This window comes from Aspergillus steynii (genome assembly GCF_002849105.1).
Source record: "Aspergillus steynii IBT 23096 chromosome Unknown P170scaffold_7, whole genome shotgun sequence".
NCBI classification, from domain to species: Eukaryota; Fungi; Ascomycota; class Eurotiomycetes; order Eurotiales; family Aspergillaceae; genus Aspergillus; species Aspergillus steynii.
Window position 1 is genome coordinate 769,414 of NW_020194404.1, and position 21,214 is coordinate 790,627.

At 53.8% G+C, this 21,214-nt stretch overlaps 7 protein-coding genes across 7 annotated transcripts; 5 read left to right on the forward strand and 2 right to left on the reverse strand.

Annotated features, from left to right (window-relative positions):
- Positions 1 to 2,163: 2,163 nt before the first annotated feature.
- P170DRAFT_389500 (uncharacterized protein) lies at positions 2,164 to 3,062 on the reverse strand (the record flags this gene model as incomplete). The annotated part of the gene is made up of 1 exon (XM_024845867.1): positions 2,164 to 3,062. A coding segment is annotated over exon 1 (858 nt), but the record flags the coding sequence as incomplete, so codon positions are not given.
- Positions 3,063 to 5,693: 2,631 nt separating this feature from the next.
- Positions 5,694 to 6,154, forward strand: P170DRAFT_439309 (uncharacterized protein). Its single transcript, XM_024849808.1, has 3 exons — positions 5,694 to 5,939; positions 6,009 to 6,051; positions 6,108 to 6,154. Exons 1-2 carry the CDS (start codon positions 5,769 to 5,771, stop codon positions 6,021 to 6,023), a joined length of 186 nt encoding a protein of 61 aa, XP_024700865.1. The 5' UTR covers positions 5,694 to 5,768; the 3' UTR covers positions 6,024 to 6,051; positions 6,108 to 6,154.
- A 990-nt stretch (positions 6,155 to 7,144) lies between these two features.
- Positions 7,145 to 10,750, forward strand: hmg1 (HMG-CoA reductase; the record flags this gene model as incomplete). The annotated part of the gene is made up of 4 exons (XM_024844648.1): positions 7,145 to 7,483; positions 7,570 to 7,935; positions 7,996 to 10,343; positions 10,411 to 10,750. 4 exons carry the CDS (start codon positions 7,145 to 7,147, stop codon positions 10,748 to 10,750), a joined length of 3,393 nt encoding a protein of 1,130 aa, XP_024700866.1.
- A 493-nt stretch (positions 10,751 to 11,243) lies between these two features.
- On the reverse strand, positions 11,244 to 12,674 carry P170DRAFT_466846 (uncharacterized protein; the record flags this gene model as incomplete). The annotated part of the gene is made up of 3 exons (XM_024852445.1): positions 12,215 to 12,674; positions 11,414 to 12,062; positions 11,244 to 11,250 (listed from the first exon to the last, which is right to left on the reverse strand). Exons 1-3 carry the CDS (start codon positions 12,330 to 12,332, stop codon positions 11,244 to 11,246), a joined length of 774 nt encoding a protein of 257 aa, XP_024700867.1. The 5' UTR covers positions 12,333 to 12,674.
- Positions 12,675 to 14,399: 1,725 nt separating this feature from the next.
- Positions 14,400 to 17,301, forward strand: P170DRAFT_364918 (putative cell polarity protein; the record flags this gene model as incomplete). Its single annotated transcript, XM_024844671.1, has 3 exons — positions 14,400 to 15,668; positions 15,727 to 16,851; positions 16,900 to 17,301. 3 exons carry the CDS (start codon positions 14,400 to 14,402, stop codon positions 17,299 to 17,301), a joined length of 2,796 nt encoding a protein of 931 aa, XP_024700868.1.
- An 820-nt stretch (positions 17,302 to 18,121) lies between these two features.
- P170DRAFT_457892 (kinase-like protein) lies at positions 18,122 to 19,089 on the forward strand (the record flags this gene model as incomplete). The annotated part of the gene is made up of 2 exons (XM_024851749.1): positions 18,122 to 18,860; positions 19,043 to 19,089. 2 exons carry the CDS (start codon positions 18,122 to 18,124, stop codon positions 19,087 to 19,089), a joined length of 786 nt encoding a protein of 261 aa, XP_024700869.1.
- A 622-nt stretch (positions 19,090 to 19,711) lies between these two features.
- On the forward strand, positions 19,712 to 21,188 carry cyp4 (peptidyl-prolyl cis-trans isomerase). Its single transcript, XM_024849809.1, has 4 exons — positions 19,712 to 20,218; positions 20,416 to 20,585; positions 20,637 to 20,743; positions 20,795 to 21,188. The coding sequence occupies exons 1-4, from the start codon at positions 20,158 to 20,160 to the stop codon at positions 20,979 to 20,981; spliced, it is 525 nt and encodes a 174-aa protein (XP_024700870.1). The 5' UTR covers positions 19,712 to 20,157; the 3' UTR covers positions 20,982 to 21,188.
- Positions 21,189 to 21,214: the final 26 nt, after the last annotated feature.

The window sequence follows — 21,214 nt, forward strand, 5'->3', positions numbered from 1 at the left end:
GGTGGCAGTCATGGATGTGTTTTCCACCAGGTGTGTGGACGAGAAGAGAAAAAGAAAAAGAAAAAGAAAAAAAGAAAGGAAAAGAAAAGGAAAGATGACTGACGGTCGCGTGTCAGGGAGTTGAGTCCGAGTAATATCAGAAACTCAGAGACAAGAGGTGACACCAGGGAATTTCACGATCAAAAAACGCTCTACGCCCTAGTTTGGCATCGCGAGACCATCCACCCACAAACTCTACTAGACGTGAAACCGGGGGAACGAAAGCTTGATGTCAACAAGCAGTGTCCAGCCAAGCGAATTGAAGGGATGGACCGTGTGAAACGACGGCGAGAAGCATGCGACTCAAGCTTGGAGGGGCACCTGGCGGACTCCTTGCGTTGCAAAGCACGATCCGAACGGGGAGGTCGGGGTGTTTTGTGGGAGGCTGCGCTACGAGGAGAGACAGCCTGAAACCAGGGACAACCGCGGCCGGCGAAGATCAGAATGGAAACAGCTAGACGCCAGAGAAGCGAGGTGGCCTCAATGGGTCTGGTCGGCAAGTTGCTGCAAGAATGGGTGACGATCAATGATAGGTGATAGGATAGGTAAGGTGCGGCTATCGATCGCAGACCGAACAAGAGACCGCCTCGGAAGGGTTCGAGACAAGAGAATTGTCTCTCCAATGATCGAAGAACAATCCGCCGAGCGGAAAAGGGCCAAAAAGAAAAGTGTCCGAACAGGCGACCGAGTGAGATTGGACCAGTCGTGGTGGGTGGCCAACGATGGAGACGTTTGCCGCGCTGCAGAGGGAAAGAGAGAGAGTTCGAGGTTGTCGAGGGCAGACGGGGAATTCTAATAATAGCAAAGATTAATTAGATCCAAAAAATTTAATAATCATTAAGGCGCCAGTGAGTGTCAGAGAAAGTGGATTACCAAAGACAGCACTACTCATATAGCCTAGCAGGCTAAAAGAGGAGAGCAAGGACAGAAGAGGGGGGGGTTGTGGGAGAGGAAGCAGCAGAAGAGATTGAAAGAGGGGGTGGGCATCAATCGGAGTGCATGACAACGCCTGCAGGATAGGTAGGTAGGCCCTGGACTGGACTGGACGGTGGAGAGGGAGTAAGGGCGAGAGCGAGAAAGGCGTGCCGGAGATTACCTACAGTGTGAAGAGCAGCCGAAGCGTTAAGGATCAACGAGGCGCAGTCGGCAGGTGGAGCTCGCTGAGGTCTTGCGGTTGCCAACCTTGAATACGGAGGATGCAGTTGTAGGCAGCGCACCGCAGATGCCGGGTCACAGGGAATGAGAGAGCAGAGGGAGATCGTGAGCAGCAATTGGAACTGGATGGGGAGAGACCAACAGAAGAGCATCTCCATCGTGCTTCTTTTTCCGGCGGCTTTCCCTGCCTGCACGTGATGCTGGCGTTTAGCGTGTTTCACCTGCGGATGCCTGGCGCCATGCCTTCTCGGGCGCTTGCTGCCTGATTCCTTCCTTACTTTCCCTCCGATGGAGTATGCTGGCCAGCCTCCGATGGCTACGGTCTACTTCTACAGCAAAATTAATTTCTCTAAATCTCACAATGTTGACATATCTCGTCGCTATGCTATGGAATCCTGTCCAGCTATGAAACCTGAACTGGAAAAAAGACAAAAGTAGAAAAAATACAGGCCAGGCCCTCCTGACCCTAACATACTAAATGCAAAAGAATGAATGGCGCATCTCTTGGCTGCCATACACAAGTTTCATTTGAAGGGAGGAAAAAAAAGAAAAAGAAAAACAAAATAAAAGAAAAATCACAATCTCTCCAAGACAAAGCTAGCCCAGATAGGTGTACATGCAAGGGGTATCATCTCGTCAATCCGATTCCGAGCAACCACTGGGTTCGGCGTGCTTCACGATCGTCATCAATGTGGTCATGGTAACCAGCCGACGCGATGCTGCTGTTGGAGTCGGAGTCGGAGCAGGTGTAGGAGTAGACTCTGCAAATACTGCGGGCTGCGAAGAGCTGCTTTCCTCTTCACCGTCGCCAGTCTCGTCACTCTCATCCCCATCGTCACCTTCATCCTGGTCATCCGAGGATCCGGTCGGGGTTGGAGCGGATGTCGCAGGGAGGGATGTCGACTCCGCGGCTTGCGAGGTGCTGCTGGCATCTCCGCCCTCGCCGTTGGTGGGAACGTCAAAGCTAGAGCCCATGATTCCGACAAACCGGGCCTTAACCGCGGCGCTGTTCAATGATTGGCCGTCGACGTACTTGGCTTGGGCATGCTCCTTCGAGTCGGACTTGCCGGTCAATTGCACGTCCATACAGGTCGTATAAAGCTCTTGCTTTCCGCGAGGCAAGGAACGATCCACGCCGGGAGCCGTCGGCCAGTCCCAGACCCAGTAGAGGGTGTAGAGCTTGTCCGACGGGAGATTCTCGGGCAACCTGATATCTTGCTGACACCACAGATTGGCGCCCATCAACTCGTCCGCTTCGTGAGGGAACTTGGCCTGGCGATCCTTGGAGATCTTGCCGCCGTTGATCTGGTAGCACTGGCCGTCGTCGAAGTCTTGGGTAGACAGCAGCACGCCGCGCTTGTCGCCGCCGCTGCCTTCCTTGTTCCAGACTTTGTGGATGGTCTCCAGTCGCTCGTTCTCTTTGGGTTCCGTGGTCCCGTAGACATACACCGTCCCGCGATTCTCAGGTTTGCCTTCCTGGGCTTCGGGCAGCGTCACATGGCCGTTCTCCTGGTATCGAAGGGCGATGGCATCTCCCGGGGCTGCCTGCAGTCGAGGATACCCTTCGCTCTGGACCTGCTTCTTCTGCGAGTCCATGCACATATCACCAGAGACATCGGTCAGGTTCATAGGACCCGTTGACGACAGCAGGTGAGTCATGGCGGCGTCACCCGATTCGTGAGTTACATATCCACGCGGGTAACCTGCAGCTCCGATAAAAGTTCCGTTGGGTGCAATGACCGTGAGCTGCTCTACCCAAGTATGGGCATTCGCAGTAACAGCCAAGGCAGAAAAGAGCGTCAGCCCCTTCACTCCAGGCTTAACCATGATAGCGTTTGATTGATCGGTTGTTGAGGAGTAGTAAAAACGAGATAAGCGAATAAAACCGACCAGCGGAGTATGATAAATTGAGAATTGAAGGTTGAAGTTTTTTTCAAGAAAGTCTTGAGTCAAGTCAGTTCAGGTGTGTGTGGTGACAATAAAAGAGTTGATGGACTGGCAGCAGCGATTTAAATAGACATAAGGGCTTCAGCAAGCTTCCTGGCACTCTCCAGTATATGTTCTTTGTTATGAGGACGGTGCCGGCACCTGTCAGTGTGGGGGAATCAAAGGAAGGGAAAGTCCGATGGTGACAATGAAAAGAAAGCGATTGTTCCAAGGGAACTAAGGGAATGTCCGTTTGTGACCTCGGGGGTCTTTTTTTGACTGTTTTCTGGCTCTTCTCCCCTCGACCAGGAGACATCCCGCCAGTTTTAAATCAAATGAATCGAGACCCATGGCGGCGGGCTGTCTGCAAGATTGGGTATTCGAGTCAATAGACGAAACACGCCTATAGAAGCAGGGTCAATAGAGAAGAATAGCATGTCTCGCGAGACGCCAAGTCAAGGTGAGTGAATGACGCAGATCTAAAAACAGAGGATGTCAACCAATCGCTGACCGGGTCGGCGTCATAGTCCAAGCAGCTTCTGCATGCCGCTGTGTTACGGATCCAGATCAGTCGATCACCTCCTATCTCTTCGCTGGGTTAGATCGTTAGAGACCTAGAAGTATCTACCAATGGCGCGAAGGGATGGAGATGGAGGCTCTAGGATGGAGTCGGTCGAGAGCTCCGGGGGACGTCCAGGGTGCAATCGATCAATCAGCGCAACCTGCAGGAATCCAGCAGTCTGCAAATAGTAACGGCGCCTACGGGTTTCAGACAGAGCTCTTCATTATTTCGGGCGTCAATGACGGAACGGGGGAGCTTGATTGTTGCAGAAAGACCGGCCATCCTGGTCAGGCAGCGCACCGATTGGCGCTGATGTTGCACCTTAAGCGCTGTCGGCCGCATGGCAGAGATCTGGCAGACGGCAGCAGATCGAGTCTTCACGGTCTATGGCCTGAAGTCTGTTTGAGGTGAAGAATCCACACCCCGTCAATCAAGATCGTGGTCAAATTTAGAAATGAAGATGACCATGGTCCCCGGACGTTGGGCAATCAAGCGCCCATGTAGAGGCGAAACATCGAAGCCCCACGCTCTCCAAGGACACGGCGCCAATCGACACAGGAGCAGTTTACAATATGTCGTGTGCCGTCGTCAGGTGAAGGGATTAGCCCGAGGGAGAAACCATACAGACAATGAAAGTAAAATTAAAAGTGGAATTAATCTGGGACTCATGCCGCATCGGGAGGGATATAGTCCGGGAGAATTAAAGTCTCGGGCCACTGCAATTAAATATGCTTAACACTGCCAGCAAGCTTTGGATGAGGTCAGAGAGAAGTATACGAAGTAGACGGCTCTGAGAGAGACAGAAAAGAAAAAAAAAAAAAAAAAAAAAAAGGTGAACCCAGAGGAGTCACCCTCATGTCTCCAAATGCTTCGGGGTACTTTTTCTTCAACTGTCGCTTGGCGCCGACGAGAATCCCCACCGTCGGTCCAGTTAGCTTGGCTGTCGGCCTGAATCGCTTGCAGAATTGCAGGTCACTCGCCAGAGCTCGGAACGGTTCCATTCGGAGTGCCCTGGATTCCGCATTATTATTGTTGTCAGAATCCGGTCCATATTGTCCACCCGCACCACAATCGCCCGCGGGACCCAACCCTCTTTGTTGCGGCCTGAATTCCTCGAGCTAGGTTTCGCTGTGCGTCATTTTCACAGAACGCCGTTAACTGGTCCAAAGTCACACGGCTTTAAGCTATCCTTGCCATGACGACGCAAATCCTAATTTCACCTTAATCATGATTGGCGACTCGAGGCTCGGCCGGCTTTGTTCGTGATCGAGGAGACCACCAGGACAGAAGAGGTGCAATTGGGAACCCAACCAGAAACACGAACTGTTTTAGCTTGAGAGGCCTGTCCAGGCAAAGACCTCCGAAGCGAGACACGAAGCCCGAGCAGAATGGAGACCCTTGACCGGCGATGGGAGATTGATTAGATGAAAGGTGGGTATAGCCAGCGTTATCTCCGATGAATCACGGCTGCTCAGTGGCTCCCAGAGCCCACCTTGCAAGGAATTGTCCCACTCCGGGTCGGAGGGCGAGGGAAATACCTGCCATTCAGCGTGCAGAATGCGATTTGTCGAGGATGGCAAAAATTGATCGGCTCGAATGGGAATGGGAAACCTTCCAAAACTACGGTTCTCCATGGAGCCCGGTTACATAAAAGACCAGAATCACCAGGAACTGACGGGATTGGAGCGACCCGGAAGTCCCGCCGAGAAGCTCTGATAGCTGATAGGTCTGTGAGCCCTTGAGCCTTCCGTCATACCTTCATAAGTCATGTCGGTGGCTCAGGCATTCCCCATCCCTCTTTGGGTTGATGGTGCAAGACGTCGTGGATCAACGTGGCGGCTCTGTCCCGTTCGAAGAGTTTCCAGGCATCCCTCGAAGCTAGACCAAGCCAACATGCCGTTCGAACCAGAGAGAGGCAGCGGTGAAGGTTTCCCCCCTAGTCTGCGCCGGGTGTGGTATGGGGACGACGTGTCGCAAGGCAATGATCAACGATTCATGTAAGGCGGAATATGTCTGTTGTCTGTTGAGTTTTCGATCTGATCTCATGCACCTCCCCTTCCTTATAGTTTTCGAGAAGACTTCATGCATGGAGCCCCAACCGGTTAAGGTAATCCTATTAAGACATGCCGCTGCCACTGCCTCCTACTACGTTGGAATAGCCACTTCATTGCCACTGTTCTTGGTATCCCTTGTTTTCATCCTGCCTTCTGTTTTCGCCCTAATGTACTTTGTAACGGCGGATCCCTTGTTTCCTGTTCTGCTCGCTCCCAGAATTAGTCTCCAAAGCGGAGCTGCCGGTGCCCATTCAGACAGCAAGTAAGCGTACACCGTCCCTCCGTGACCCAGTCCCAGGCTCGATGGTCCTTGAGCTAGTGTGAATTAGTGTCTTCCCGATAAACGGAGCGTAGGGTGTCAGACAAACAACCTCGACTCAAGGAAATAAAAAAAATTTTCTTTTTCAGAATAAGAAAATTCGGTAGACAAGAATAATCCAGGGTGAAAAATATTCTGGCTTTGCCCAGGGCTGACGGCTGACGGCTTACTTATGGCTTTAACCCCCCGCCATCCCAACTTTTTTTTGTTTCCTTCTTCATTCTTCATATCGACTTGACTTGATGGGAATTTTGACCAGTACTTCCCACCCATTATTATTTGATTCTGTTCGGTGATACCAGCCGGACCCAACGCCAGTGCAGCCTGAGGCTAGTCCCCGCACCGACCTACCGCCTTACCTAATTGCCCAGCAGGCCAGACTGTGATTGGCTGGCAGGACCGTGGCTGAGCCAGGCGGCAGAATTCGACGGAACAACAGAAAAGCCGGCGTCCCCCGTGGCACAAGCCTTTGCCGTTTTGCGCTTTCAAGGGGTCCCGGTATCGCGTATTTTTGGGTTTTTTTCTATTGAATTAAAAAAAAAAAAAAAAAAAAAAAAAAAAAGTCCACGAAGTATACGAACAGCTGGTCCTGCTCTGGTGGCCATTGGACTCTGTCGGTCTGACCTCCAACTCCTTGGATTTTTCAACACGAGCTCGACCGGATTCAACCCTGGTAAGCTTTCTTCTGTCTGGGGGATTCCACGGATGGAGGAGTTCGTACGTGATGCTGACGGGACCATCGTGAACCTTTTTCTTACAGCTCCGCCTCCGACAAATCTCTCCTTCCCCAGCCCTGACGATTGACTTGTATTTATTTATTGGCTTCTCCCGTCCATGTCACGGTGGGACCGGACCTTTGCAGTTACACCCGTCGGTCTCGTCTGCTGAAAAAAGAGAAAAGACGACAGGCGAAAGCAAACCCTCTGTGGCGGTCGTTCCGATAGGGAGACAAACCCCCCTGCGGGCCGTCGATAGTATCAAGCGGACTATCTTTCTTTTAAATCTCGCGGCCCACACCGCTTCCCTCCCTTCTTTTCCCTCTTCCTCTCCTCTCCTCCTCCCCCTCCTCCTCCCTCCCGACCATCCAACATGGCTGCGACTCTGATTCCGCGGAAGTTTCGCCCGGCCGACGGCGAGGAGGCCGAACCGGGGTGGTTGAAGCGTCAAGTCACCAATGTCCTGCAAACTATTTCCCGTCGTGCTTGTCTCCATCCCATTCACACCATTGTCGTCGTCGCACTGCTCGCCAGCACTACCTACGTCGGTCTGATCGAGGGCAGCATTTTCGATCCGATCCGAAACCCCCGGAATGTCGCCGGCCAAGTGGATGTCGACACCCTTCTCCAGGGCAGCAGGAACCTCCGATTAGGCGAGAGTACCTCGTGGAAGTGGCAGGTGGATGACGCGTTGACACACAATGAGGTCGAGGTAAGTTTGCAATTGAAGCCACAAACAAATAAATAGATAAGCTTATTGCTCGTGCCATTCTAACCGCGTGGATTTTCTTGCGGCAGGTCGCCCAGCATCTGGCATTGGCCACCTTCATTTTCCCGGATTCCCTGTCGCGATCGGCTTCCACTGCCCCCGTTGCGGATGAAGTACCCGTTCCCTCCAACGCCTCCGCCACGGTCGTTCCTCACACCCCGAATCTGTTCTCGCCCTTCTCCCAGGACTCGTCGCTCGCCTATACTCTTCCCTTCGACCAGGTCCCTGAATTCCTGAAGGCGGTGCAGGAGATTCCTGACCCTTCCGCCGACGAGGATGTTGGCGAGCAGAAAAAATGGATCATGCGTGCGGCTCGGGGTCCGGCGTCTGGCTCGACCCGGTCGCTGCAGTTGTGGTTGACCGACGCCTGGAGCTCCTTCGTGGACTTGATTAAGGTACCGTCTCTTTTGTCTGGTTGATTGTTTAGGTGCATTGGTCGCTAACGCCCCCGTCAGCATGCCGAAACGATCGATATTGTCATCATGACTCTGGGTTATCTTTCCATGCATCTCAGCTTCGTCTCCCTTTTCTTCTCCATGCGTCGTCTTGGCTCGCGGTCCTGGTTGGCATTCACCGTCCTTCTCTCCGGCGTGTTTGCTTTCCTGTTCGGTCTCCTCGTGACCACCAAGCTCGGTGTGCCGATCAACGTGCTGCTTCTGTCCGAGGGTCTTCCCTTCCTGGTCGTTACCATTGGATTCGAAAAACCGATCATTCTTACTCGCGCCGTTCTTCACGCGTCGGTGGACCGGAAACGTCAGGGTGCCCCGGGGGCTACCCCCAACCAGCCGGCTCCCAGATCCATCCAGGAATCGATTCAGACCGCGGTCAAGGAGCAAGGATTTGAGATTGTTCGTGACTATTGTATTGAGATCGCCATCTTGGTCGCCGGTGCGGCGTCTGGTGTTCAGGGTGGATTGAGACAGTTCTGTTTCCTTGCCGCCTGGATCCTCTTCTTCGACTGCGTGCTCCTCTTTACTTTCTACACCACAATCCTTTGCATCAAGCTTGAGATCACCCGGATTAAGCACCATGTGGCGACCCGCAAGGCTTTGGAAGAGGATGGAATCACCCAGCGGGTGGCCGAGAACGTCGCGTCCGACAACGACTGGCTCCAGTCTAGCTCGGACAGCGATGGCGACACCAGCATCTTCGGAAGAAAGATCAAGTCCAGCAACGTCCGTCGCTTCAAGATCCTCATGGTGGGAGGCTTCGTCCTGGTCAATGTGGTCAACCTGTCCGCCATCCCGTTCCGCAACTCCACCCACAACTCGAACATTCCCATCATCTCCCGGGTTTCCAACGTTCTGGCACCGACGCCCATCGACCCCTTCAAGGTCGCCGAAAATGGACTCGACTCCATCTACGTCTCCGCCAAAAGCCAAATGATGGAAACCGTTGTGACTGTCATCCCCCCTGTCAAGTACAAGCTGGAATACCCCTCGGTGCATTACGCCGTCCCTGAGGACGGTCAGTCTTTCGACATTGAATACACCGACCAATTCCTGGACGCGGTTGGTGGACGAGTCATCGAAAGCCTCCTGAAAAGCGTCGAGGACCCGATCATCAGCAAGTGGATCATCGCTGCCTTGACACTGAGCATCATCCTGAACGGGTACCTCTTCAACGCCGCCCGGTGGAGCATCCGGGAACCCGAGGCTGCTCCAGTGGCTCCCAAGGTGGCTCCCGCCGAGCCGAAGGTTTACCCCAAGATCGATCTGAACAGCCCCGAAGGCCCCACGAGAACTCCCGAGGAGTGTGAGGTCATGCTCAAGGAAAAGCGCGCTGCGTACATGACGGACGAGGAGCTGATTGACCTCTCCGTGCGCGGCAAGATCCCTGGATACGCTCTCGAAAAGACGATGGAAAACGAGGACCTCATGAGTCGAGTCGACGCCTTCACCAGAGCAGTCAAGATCCGCAGAGGTGTTGTCTCCCGAACCAAGGCTACTGCGGCTGTGACGAGCTCTTTGGAGAAGTCCAAGCTTCCGTACAAGGACTACAACTATGGTCTCGTCCACGGTGCCTGCTGCGAGAATGTCATTGGTTATCTGCCTTTGCCTCTCGGTGTCGCCGGTCCTCTTACTATTGACGGTCAAAGCTACTTTATTCCCATGGCTACTACCGAAGGTGTCTTGGTTGCCAGCGCCAGTCGCGGTGCGAAGGCCATCAATGCCGGCGGCGGTGCCGTTACCGTTCTCACGGGTGATGGCATGACCCGCGGCCCTTGCGTTGGTTTCCCTACTCTTGCCCGAGCTGCCGCTGCCAAGGTCTGGATTGATTCCGAAGAGGGTACGAGCATCCTGACTGCCGCGTTCAACTCCACCAGTCGATTTGCCCGTCTCCAGTCTCTCAAGACCGCGCTTGCCGGTACCTATCTGTACATTCGATTCAAGACCACCACCGGTGATGCCATGGGTATGAACATGATCTCGAAGGGTGTGGAGAAGGCGCTGAGTGTCATGTCCACCGAATGTGGCTTTGATGACATGGCCACCATCTCGGTTTCCGGAAACTTCTGCACGGATAAGAAGTCCGCTGCGCTCAACTGGATTGACGGCCGTGGTAAGGCCGTGGTGGCCGAGGCCATCATTCCGGGCGAGGTCGTTCGCAGCGTTCTGAAGAGTGACGTCGACGCTCTGGTTGAACTGAACACCAGCAAGAACTTGATCGGTAGTGCGATGGCTGGAAGCTTGGGTGGCTTCAACGCACACGCTGCCAACATGGTCACGGCGATCTTCCTCGCCACTGGTCAGGATCCCGCGCAGAACGTGGAAAGTAGCAGCTGTATCACGACGATGAAAAAGTAAGTTGTTATCCATCCCCATTCCCGGTGCACCCGACCATATATACTAACGAAGGGTTTTCTTCAGCACTAATGGTAACCTTCAAATCGCCGTGTCCATGCCTTCTATCGAAGTCGGCACCATCGGTGGCGGTACTATCCTGGAGGGACAAGCTGCCATGCTGGATCTGCTCGGCGTTCGTGGCGCCCACCCCACCAACCCGGGAGATAACGCTCGTCAACTTGCGCGCATCGTCGGTGCCGCTGTTCTGGCCGGTGAACTGAGTCTGTGTTCCGCATTGGCCGCCGGCCATCTCGTCCGGGCTCACATGGCCCACAACCGTAGCGCAGCTCCCACTCGATCGGCCACGCCTGTTTCGGCGGCTGTCGGGGCGACTCGGGGTCTGGCCATGACCAGTTCCAAATGATTGCGAAGTCAAGCCTAGTGGACAACGCACTCTTATCACTCTTTTCTGGAGAAACGTGCTGCTATTGTCGGTGGTTACTATCTAAAGGGGCTCCCTCTTTTCTACCCCTTGGCTCGGCCGTTCTCCCAAATTGGGCATTCATCACGATACCCCCTGGTTTCACGGCCACTACCAAAGCACTCTTTTGGAGAGTCTCGTCGTGTCAATTTCTTTGGATCCTTGGATCTCTTGTATTTTTTCTTCTTTTTTTCTTTGCTTTTGGTACATTGTTCTCTGTATGAGGATACTGATCCTGAATGAGAATCATACTTGTGTCGGGATCAGTACCTGGAGTCCCGGAGTACTGAAACGTTTATCGGCGCAGGATGCGCTCAGAACTTGGACATGATAGAAGCAAGGTCATGCCATCACCAAGCGAACAGAAAGGAATTGCTTATTTTAACGAAGGGGATGAACCGTTGGTGATCGCATGGACCGGATGGGAAATGAACATTTACAACCTATGTATAATTCCATAGAACGAATATGAACATGTTTTGTCAGTTATCTCTCTGAGTCTACCGTCCCTCAAGATAATACTCTGCAATCGGCAGTCTCAACTCGCCACCCCCCTTCACCCCAATCACCAACGCACTCACCCCAACTCCCCGTTCTCTCAAATACCTCTCATCCTCCTCCGTCCGCGACCCCCTCAACCTCACCACCCCCGTCACATCCTCCGCCCCCGGTGCCCTCAGCGGAAACTCCCACTCCCCGTCCCCATCCTTCCTCGCCTCCCCTTCCACCCCCAACACAGACGTATACAATTGCACATAATCCCCGACCCTCTCCCTCCCCACCAACACCTCAATCGCCTTCACCCCCACCGCCCCAGACGGATGACCCGTCTCAGGCACACGCGGAACCCGTACCCTTCGCTCCGTCACGTCGTGGCAGAAAAACGGCACGTCTGTCGGACCCCTCGCCCCTCCATCTTCGCTCTTATACTCCGGCCCTACAATCTCCCACTTGACATCCTCGCCGGTCGAGAGCTGTCGTCCCCCCGGGATGGGCTTCTTGTAGGTCACGCCTAGACCACCGTCTCCTGCTCTGGGCCCTGGCTCTGGCCCTGGCTCATTGGGTGAGGGTTCCAGCGCGCTCACCAACCGGTTATAATTCTCCGTCGCGGTGACGGGGGGCAGCGTCGTCAGCGCAAAGTCCCCCGGGTACTTGGAGGCCCAGTCCGCGCGGGAAGCCGGCGGGGTCACGAAATTTAGGAGTTCGATGTATGTGCCGTCGGGGAGGGGGATGAGGTTATTGCGTGTGACGCCGCCTGTTGGGTTTGGGTTCAGTAGTTGGCTAGGGATGGATTTGTGGGTGGTATTTTTGGTGTAGATATATATAGTATAGTATATAGTGTATATATCAGGCGGGATGTGTATTCCAAGGAATGGAGATTAATTCTATATATAGAGGCATACATACCCGCGTGCGTGCCACCCTCGAGGATGGTGAAATTCTCCGTCAGCCATGGCGGCGGGGCGTGGAAGTCTGGGGTGGAGAGTTGGATGAGGACGTGGTCGAAGTGCACGGGGGTGGACATTTTGATTTTCGGCGTTTAGTGTAGATGGTTTAGGTTGTTAAGTTGGTGCTCTGATCGATAGATAGTATGTCTGTGACTGAGGTAGAGGAGTTGGAGATGCGAGCGGGGTACCTATTACATATGTCTACTCTCGGTAGATGATGTGATATCCAGCCCTAATGATGTATCTACTTCCACCTACTCCGTACACATAGTATCCTGATCTCGATCTCAACTCCAGTCCAAATACCAGGTAGGTCTAAATTGAGCCTCCTGTCAGCAAACTAGTCCTAGCCGAAATGGAGCCAGCTGAACAGGGGCTGGTTGACGTGCGGAATGTTCGACTCTGAAACCGACGCGGCGTTTTAGAGCCGGGACACGGTGTACGACTACGACGTCGCAAGGACTAGGGTTGGGGTTTATATTGTGGCATGATTTAGGGCGGTCGAGACTACCAGGCGCAGAGGCTGAATATATCTGCCTATGGGATTGAAATAGAAATTAATATCGGGCAGACAGGGCCGTGGCATCCTTCGGGGGATATACGCCGTGGGCATTCATTTCCCGGACGAGATAGTACCTATCTAATAATACCTACTCGATGGGCAAGCTCGAGTCCGGGTCCAAGAGTGGTCCATTCGTCGATCGGCATCTGGTTAATTTGGCAGCGCATTACTCCGGGAATCGATCTATATGGAGGAACGGACGAACTCAGTCGTTAGTACTTCAGCAAAGGATATTCCAGGTGTGAGAAAGTCCCGACGGCCTTACGGCACGATCGCTCGTTGGGGGCGAAACGGTCCAGACTCGCATTGAGTTCGCCTCCTGAGCTAAGGAGAGCGATGTGGACCGCCCAGCCTCAGGTTGGCTTATATGCTCGTTAGGGGAATGGCCCCGGATGATCGCTTTGCATTCGCCTATTTGGGTGTATGCACTATGCATACTGTGTAGAGTGTCAGGGTTCAGATGATTGACTTGACATTAAGGTTATGGAGAACTCTCTAGGTAAGGAGTAGAGAGTGAATGAATGGTTGAATAAAGACGAGTGAATCCATTGTTGTGCCGATAAAGAATCGAGCAAAGGAACGGCACCGCCACAGCGACTATTCCGCGCCACTCATTGGCTGCGCCCGATCGCTGTGGAACCTTACGATACAATACTGCGGTACCGTGCGTATTACGCGGACGATACTGCACGGCGCAAGTACTGGTACTTCTGCACGTCCATCGGTACATTACGTGTACCTGCAGTCCTCAGACAAATGGAATGCTTCAGAGTCGATTCAATCCGGGGTTTCGAGTCTGCAGAAGTAAGGATTTCTGTCCTTACTCCGTCCAGGCCTTCAGGCTTACCACCGATGGGAGGTATTCAACCGTCAGCACAAAGGTACCGGAAAGTACAGTAAACCACACCTAGTGTCAGTACAATACTCCGTACTCCCAAGTATCCCGCCCGTCCCCGGCTCCATCGTCCTCCACTCCTTTGACTCTGCTGTGGCTGTTTGGGTCTGGCTACTCCTCGAAATCCGACTAACTGGCGACCAAATTCACTAACGCTGCTGCTGTTGGGCCGATCTGGCGCTCTTCTCGTTCCCTCTCGTGTTTCTTCCTTTTGGTCTTCCCCGTCTTCGGCAGCTCGACCTCTTCTCATCTCCGGCTGGCTGCTTTTTTTCTTCTCTCTCTCTTCCCCATCCGTTCACTCCTTTGGCTTTCCCTCCCTTACGTTTCGTTTCTTGCATCATTGCCATTCCTCCGCCTGGGACTGCGTATAATAAATAATCTCCGGCCAGCCTCAGTGCACGACCGGCCCCGTCGCTCCTTACCGTCAGCCACGATCGAAATTAACCATCTTACCTCCGTCCCTCCCGGATTTTGTTGATCCACCCCTGTCGGTCTCCGCGTCGCATTCATTTTCCATTTTCATTCTTCTTTTTATATCCACCTTTTCGTCGCCTCCGTTTTAAACCCGTCGAGCTCTCGAATGCCTAGTCGCCCGCCCGTTTCTTCATCCTGCAGGTCCAGCGTCGTTGCCCTCCCCCCGAATTAGCGGCTCCGGGTGCTACGTGACCGCCGACACCGCGGCCCCCTATGAATGGTCATTCAGGGACCATGTCGCCGGTCTCCGTGGACGGCAGTGACTGGTCGGGAATCAATCAGTACCAGAAGTCCGATCCGCCCTTCTCCCCGACCTTCTCGAACCGCGGCAATCTCGCCACGCCTCCCACCTCCGGCGTCCCCAGCGGCACCAACGGCGTGCGAAATGGAAGCGCCTCCAGCCAGGTGAGCGACTCGGGGAACCCGTCGCCTCCCAGCTCCGTGGCCGCCCGATCCAGCGATGGCACGCTGGCCGACAAGAAGAGCGCCCGCCACAAGAAGATGGAGGAACTCCTGGGCCAGCACTATGTGTCCCTGAGACGCTTCCTGCACATGGGCTACCGGGACGATCCCCGGAATGGTAAGCAGAGCAAGGCCCGGGACAAGCTGCTGCGACTGTCGGCCACTCAGTTCCACGAGCTGAGTACCGACGTCTACGACGAACTGCTGCGCCGGCAGCAGGCCGCGCCGTCGCCCTCGCGGCCGCCTCGCCCCGACGTTCCGCCCTTCCTGCCTCCCCGCGAGGACTTCCATGAAAAGCGCAACCAGGCGCGCCAGAAGCTGGCGTCGCTGCAGCATCAGCGATTTCGAGATCTCGCCACCGATGTCTATTGCGAGCTGGAGCGCCGGTTCCCCCAGTTTCCCGCCCGCGAATCCCGCCGGGCGAGTCCCGCCCCCAGTTTCCGGGGCCGCCCTTCCAATGGCTACTCGCCCGGTCCATATGGTCCCGGTCCGGGGTACCCCCCGCCGCCGGGGAGTCGACGCTCGCAATCACGCGGTCCGCCGCGTGGGAGAGGAGGATATCCGTCCGGGGGGCCTCCGGGCAGTCCTTTTCCGCCTCGGCACGGGTCTCTGGGCGGAGCGCCCTCCGTTAACGGAGACGGCCCGACAGCGAAATCCTTCCAGAGCAATACAATTGTTCCCAACAAGAGTACTATGGTCGAGGACGACGATGACATGGCCGGCATGGACGATGACTACGATGCGCGGAGCGATGCCTTTGCTCTGGATGTGGTTCTGCAGAGTCGGCGCGGGACGACCACGACTCTAGGAGACGGGGATCGCAGGTTGCTGGCGGACACGCAGTCTCAAGTTTCGACGCTGCAGGACAAAGTGAATAAACTCGAGGAGATGCTCAAGTCGAAGGACGAGGAGATCGCCAAACACCAGGAGGATCAGGGCAAGGTGGACAAGCTGGAAGATCTCATCAAATCGAAAGACGAAGAGATTGATCGATATCGGGAGGAACAGGATAAGTCTCAGGTAGGTTACCTGGCTGCGACACCAATTGGCTGTGCTTTCTCGCTAACAATTCCAATAGATCAGTACGTTTGAACGGCAGGAATGGGAGGACATAAAAATGGAGCTGGAGAGCAAAATTTCCAAGGCGGAAGATTTGAATAGCTCATTGCAGATGGAGCTTGATAAGGTTCGAATGGAGCATGATGCGATGGAACGCGACCTTCGGACTCAGATGGACGAATCCTCCCGACAAGGTGGTGGGGATCCTGAGCTGCAGGCTCGGTTTGCCGATCTCGAGATCAAGCATCGGGGTTTGCAGGACGAGCTGCAGGAGCAGCAGCAGGTGACGGAGGAAGTCAGGCGGGAGGCCGCCGGTTTCCTGATGGAAATGAGGGCACTGTCGGAGCAAAGTCACTCGAGATGGGAGCATGAAGAGCGGCTGTCTGGCGATGTTCACCGGCTGGAAGAGGAAATCAAACAGTGGAAGAGCCGGTATGCCAAGGCAAAGTCTCAACTACGACACCTCCGAGCCTCAACTTCCGGCATCCCCGAGGCGCTCCCCGATGCCAGCACCGTTGCCAGAGATAACGAGCTACTGCACGAGAATGGTTTGATCAAGGATGTCCATGTGACCAAATTCCAGATCTCCATCGACGAGCTTCTGCGCGTGGCGCGGTTTGATGACCACCAGCTTGTCATGCAACAGATCAAGCCAGTGGTGATTGCGGTCCGCCATGTGCTGCAGGATGTTGAAGTGTCTCCGGATCTGGGCGATGGATCGTCTCAGTTGCGCACGAAGGCTACGCGCAAAGTGTCGGCGACGGCGAACAATTTGATCACCGCGTCTAAGAATTTCGCCAGCTCCAGCGGTCTTTCCCCGGTGTCTCTCCTAGATGCCGCTGCCTCGCATCTCTCGACCGCCATCATCGAGCTCCTTCGGCTGGTCAAGATCCAGGCTAGCCCGGCGGATGACTTGGATGAGGTCGATGAGGAGCAGCTCACTCAACTGCAATCGCCGGACTACTTCAGCGTGGCTCCCAGCCAGCGAAGAATGAGCAACAACGGATCGATCTACAGCGCGATGAGCCCTCCGTCTAATCACTCGCGGAATCCGACATCGGAGAGCATCCCCAATGGCTTGAACAACAACATGAACGTCAACTACGGATTGCAGCCTGAAGATCATGAACTTCAGGAACTTAAGGTACGTCATCTAGATTTGAGTCAAGTGAAATGGTCTAACCCCGTGCAGCTTTACGTAGAAGATCAAACCGACGGCCTTGTTCAATCCATCCAAGCCCTTGTTGCCAGCATTCGTGGAGAAGATGGTCTAACTACCATCCGCACCCATGTATCGGCGATCTCGTCGGTCGTGACGAATGTTGTCTCGTCCACGGAGCATTACATCCACAAACCGGGGACTAGTCCGGTGCTTATGGACCGAGCCGGGTCCGCCATCGAAACACTGGATTATCACCGAAGCCGACTGCTGAAGGCCGCGGCCGAGGGCGAAGGCCTCTCATACGACGAGGTCTTCAATACCGTCACGAACAAACTTCCGCCCATTGCTTTTGAGGTCGCCCGAGTGACCAAAGAGCTTGTGCAGCGGCTAGATCCGGGGCACGAGGACGACACCGAGGATGATTTCCGATAAAGGAGTTGTCTCTTGTGCTCTATGCCTCATGACACGACATTTTGTCGTCTTCTTTTTCTATTTCTGTTCACTGGAACTTTTTACCTTTTAATTCCCATGGCTGTAGAGGCCATTGAGATTCGAGCACACTGATTTAACTGGACCATACTATCCAGCTGCCGGTTGGCAGTAATCATGCATGACAATGAGCAACCATGTGAAATGACATGTTGAACTTGGTGGAGCTTATGATTCTACTTTGATTTTTCCCCCTCACTTTACTTTTACTTTTACTTCTATTTGTGGATTTATCTTAATCTCGCACGGGATTTGTATTCTTACCGTCTTTGCCTTCTTGTGGATTACTTTTATGTTTGCTTTCTCTTCGATGGTTTTTATTAGCGTTTGATATCTTTTTTCTGACCGTGTACTTTCTTTCTCCATGTTTGCAAGTGTGGGACTTGTCTGGTCGGGTTTCCTCGCATCTGTTGATCAACTGCATTAGATTGGATATAGTTTGGGAGGCTGGCTGTCCTTGGGCTGTCGGGTCAATTCGATAGAGTTGGGTTTGAGCTGTTTGTTTACTCCGGACTTTTCCCGGCATGGGGCTTTCCTATCTGGCCCATTGACTAGGCTTATGTGGTCGTTACAGTAAGTATTTGAGTATGACTGTTTTCGATATTCTGGGTGGTTTTGATGAGGCCTACTTGTGACCTTATACCAGCACGTGACTAAGTCCACCCCTTGTTAGTTATTTTGGTGGGCAAACAAACTGTCCGCAACTTAGCATTCTCTCCCCCTTGGGCATTCTCCCTTAAAATCTCAGCTTGGTGCCCTACAAATGGGCTCGTTTTCAAGCGCGAGCCATGCCAAATCATTCGTTGCGGCCGGTACGGTCTCGGTAGTCTATGCTGTTGACGAAAATAGAGTCATCAAAACCCGTCCCTCATCTGGGGACTTCGAACGCCGAGCTTACGTCGTTGAAATCCGCTCGTACGAGCGACTTGGATACCATGAACGCATCGCATCCTACGAAGTGGTCGAGGAAGGGCTCCTGTTGGAACGTGGAACCTGTCTTCGAAAGATGCTCCAGAGTGCCCGCTCGTCTACCATTCCTCAGGCGATGAAGCTTCAGTGGGCACGGGAAGCCGCCGAAGGTCTCGCATATATCCACAGCCGGGGCGTGATCCATGCCGACGTGGGCTGTCACAATATCATCGTGGATCATGCCAACCATGTCAAGTTCATTGACTTCGCTGGCTCCGGCATCGACGGCGAAGCGCCCCTGGTCTGCTACGAGTGGTGTAGCTTCCGGCCTGGCATGGAGATCGGTACCGGCACGGATATCTTTGCTTTTGGGTCGATGCTGTTCGAGCTGGAAACGGGTAATGTCCCCTACCATGAGCTTGAGGGGACGATGGAAATGGGGGCGTTGGTGACGGTTGTCGAGGGGTTGTTCTCTCAGCAGCAGTTTCCGTCTCTGAAGGGCCTGGTCTACGGGGACGTTGTTTCTGGTTGCTGGGATGGTAGGTACACTTCGATGGATGAAGTCTATCGAGATATCGCATGCTGCTGTGACGGTTATTCGGAAGACAAACTAGATCGGGCTATGTGGGCCGCTGGATGAAGTTTCTCTATGTCAATAAGGCCGCCGGATTTTGGCCTAGGGTAGGATGGTTAAGGCTTGTATATGGGCACTACGAGATGCTTCATCACATCCGAACTTGGTGGAGTGAACACTATGTGATTGGCTTGTTCACAGGGCCCAATGTTGTCCAGAAACCAGGTCCTGGGTGGTGTTCAAAGTAATATCCCCATCATGCATTTTTGAAGGGGCTGTCTAGGATGGTGAACACCCGTATTTGGGCGTCAAAAGAAGGGATATTCGGCTATGAACTATGTTGACCAGAGGAAGATCTCTATCAGACAGCCAGAAAGAAAGTCACGGGAGCTGGCAATATCTACAACATCGTCATGAAACAATCCAGTGCAAAGGTCTATCTGGAATGGATGTGTAGTATCTCTGAAGATCCGCAGGATGAGAAAAGTTGTACGCTAGTAGTATCTCCCAGAAATACATTTGTTTTGTGTAGGTCTATTCTACTATTCTAGAGATTACTATACACCGCAATTAGAAGAGCTATCATGGGGTTGTCACGTGGACTGCAGGAGCTACAAAACCCGCAGCGCATTCCTGAGGCCAGCTTTCCTCAGTCTCTTCCGAATAGACTCGTGTATTATTATTTTTTGGTCAATTGCCTCCAACCTCTCAACCTCTGCACTTGGACTAGTCCACTCAGTTACCTAGGAAGCGGTGTATTATATAAGCTAGAGCTCTGCCAGACTAGACCCGTTCGGGAGCTCCTCTTGGTCTTAAATTGATTGCGATTCCGGCCTCATCCGCAAAGACTCGCAGCAACCCAGCGTTTTCCGGCGATCCAGACATCTGCAACCCACGCCTCCCACCCAAACTCTCGAGGTAAGTCAGAAACCGGCATCCCTGCTGCATCACGCAATTCGGGACGAGGCCATGACCTCTCCACGGACTGCGGGGAATCCAGTCAAGGGCCGTCAGAATTCCACGTTCTTCCACCGGCCCCCCTTTTTTTCTTCCTCAGCGGCGCAGCTCCAGCCAACCAGCTGGCGGCCTGAGGCAGGCGCCCCGAGCCAGCGGTGCGCCCGAGGCAGCAAGCGGCTGACGTAACACCCCCAGACCCCGTGACCGCCGGTGCCCCTCCAGCAACAATGTTCTCCCGAAGCCTGAGGTCAACAACAACCCCACTTTGCTCGTCCTTCTCTTCTCGTCCCCTCTTCTCCTCTCTCAATTGCAATCCTTCTTTCCTCTCTCTCCGTTCTTTCCATCAAACGACCGCAGCCATGTCTGGAAACACCAAGGCCTTCTTCGACATCCAGTACGCCCCTGTGGGCAGCTCTGCCCGTATGTATTCCCTTTCTCTTTTTCTGCGTGCTGCCTTTCGAGTTGCGATGGCTGGAGGAGGGGTAATTCTTGGGAGGGGAGGGGTTTCGTTTCCTCTCCTTCTACCCGGGTCTCCCCTCGAATGGCCATCGACTTGTCGGATGATAGCCATCGATCTGATCCCTTGAACTATCACTGACAATGGCTTCGCTCTCTAGCCAAGACGTCCCGTGTCGTCTTCAACCTGTACGAGCAGGACGTCCCCAAGACCGCGAAGAACTTCCGTGAGCTCTGCAAGGCTCCTCAGGGCCAGGGTTACAAGGGCTCCAGCTTCCACCGTATCATCCCCAACTTCATGCTCCAGGGTGGTGACTTCACCCGCGGCAACGTAAGTTTTCTGGGTCTCGTGTCTCGTTGAACAGTAGCTAATGGTGAATAGGGTACCGGTGGTCGCTCCATCTACGGCGAGAAGTTCGCCGATGAGAACTTCATCTTCAAGCACACCAAGCCCGGTATCCTCTCCATGGCCAACGCTGGTCCCAACACGTAAGTTTCCCCACTAAGCGCATGAGAGACATCGTATTAACCATTCTGCAGCAACGGCTCCCAGTTCTTCATCACCACCGTTGTGACCTCTTGGCTCGACGGCAAGCACGTCGTCTTCGGTGAGGTCGCTGACGAGGAGTCCTTCAAGATCGTCAAGGAGATCGAGGCTCTCGGCAGCAACACCGGTGCCGTCCGCTCCAACATCAAGCCCACCATCGTCGACTCCGGTGAGTTGTAAGTTTGAGGAAAAGAAAAAACACAAAAAGCACCATGTTCGATAAAGTGGAAAAGATGTGTGCCCTGGACGGACCTCGCCTGTGGTTCTCTCGAAAGGGAGGAGCCTGGGTGAGGTGACGGTGGTCTTCTCGTGTTCATTCTTCTTCTCGCGTGTGGTGTAACTTTAGAGTGTCTACCTTGATCAAACGAATTTGATGTTGTACTTGGACATTGTAATGATGAGAATGCCCGAGG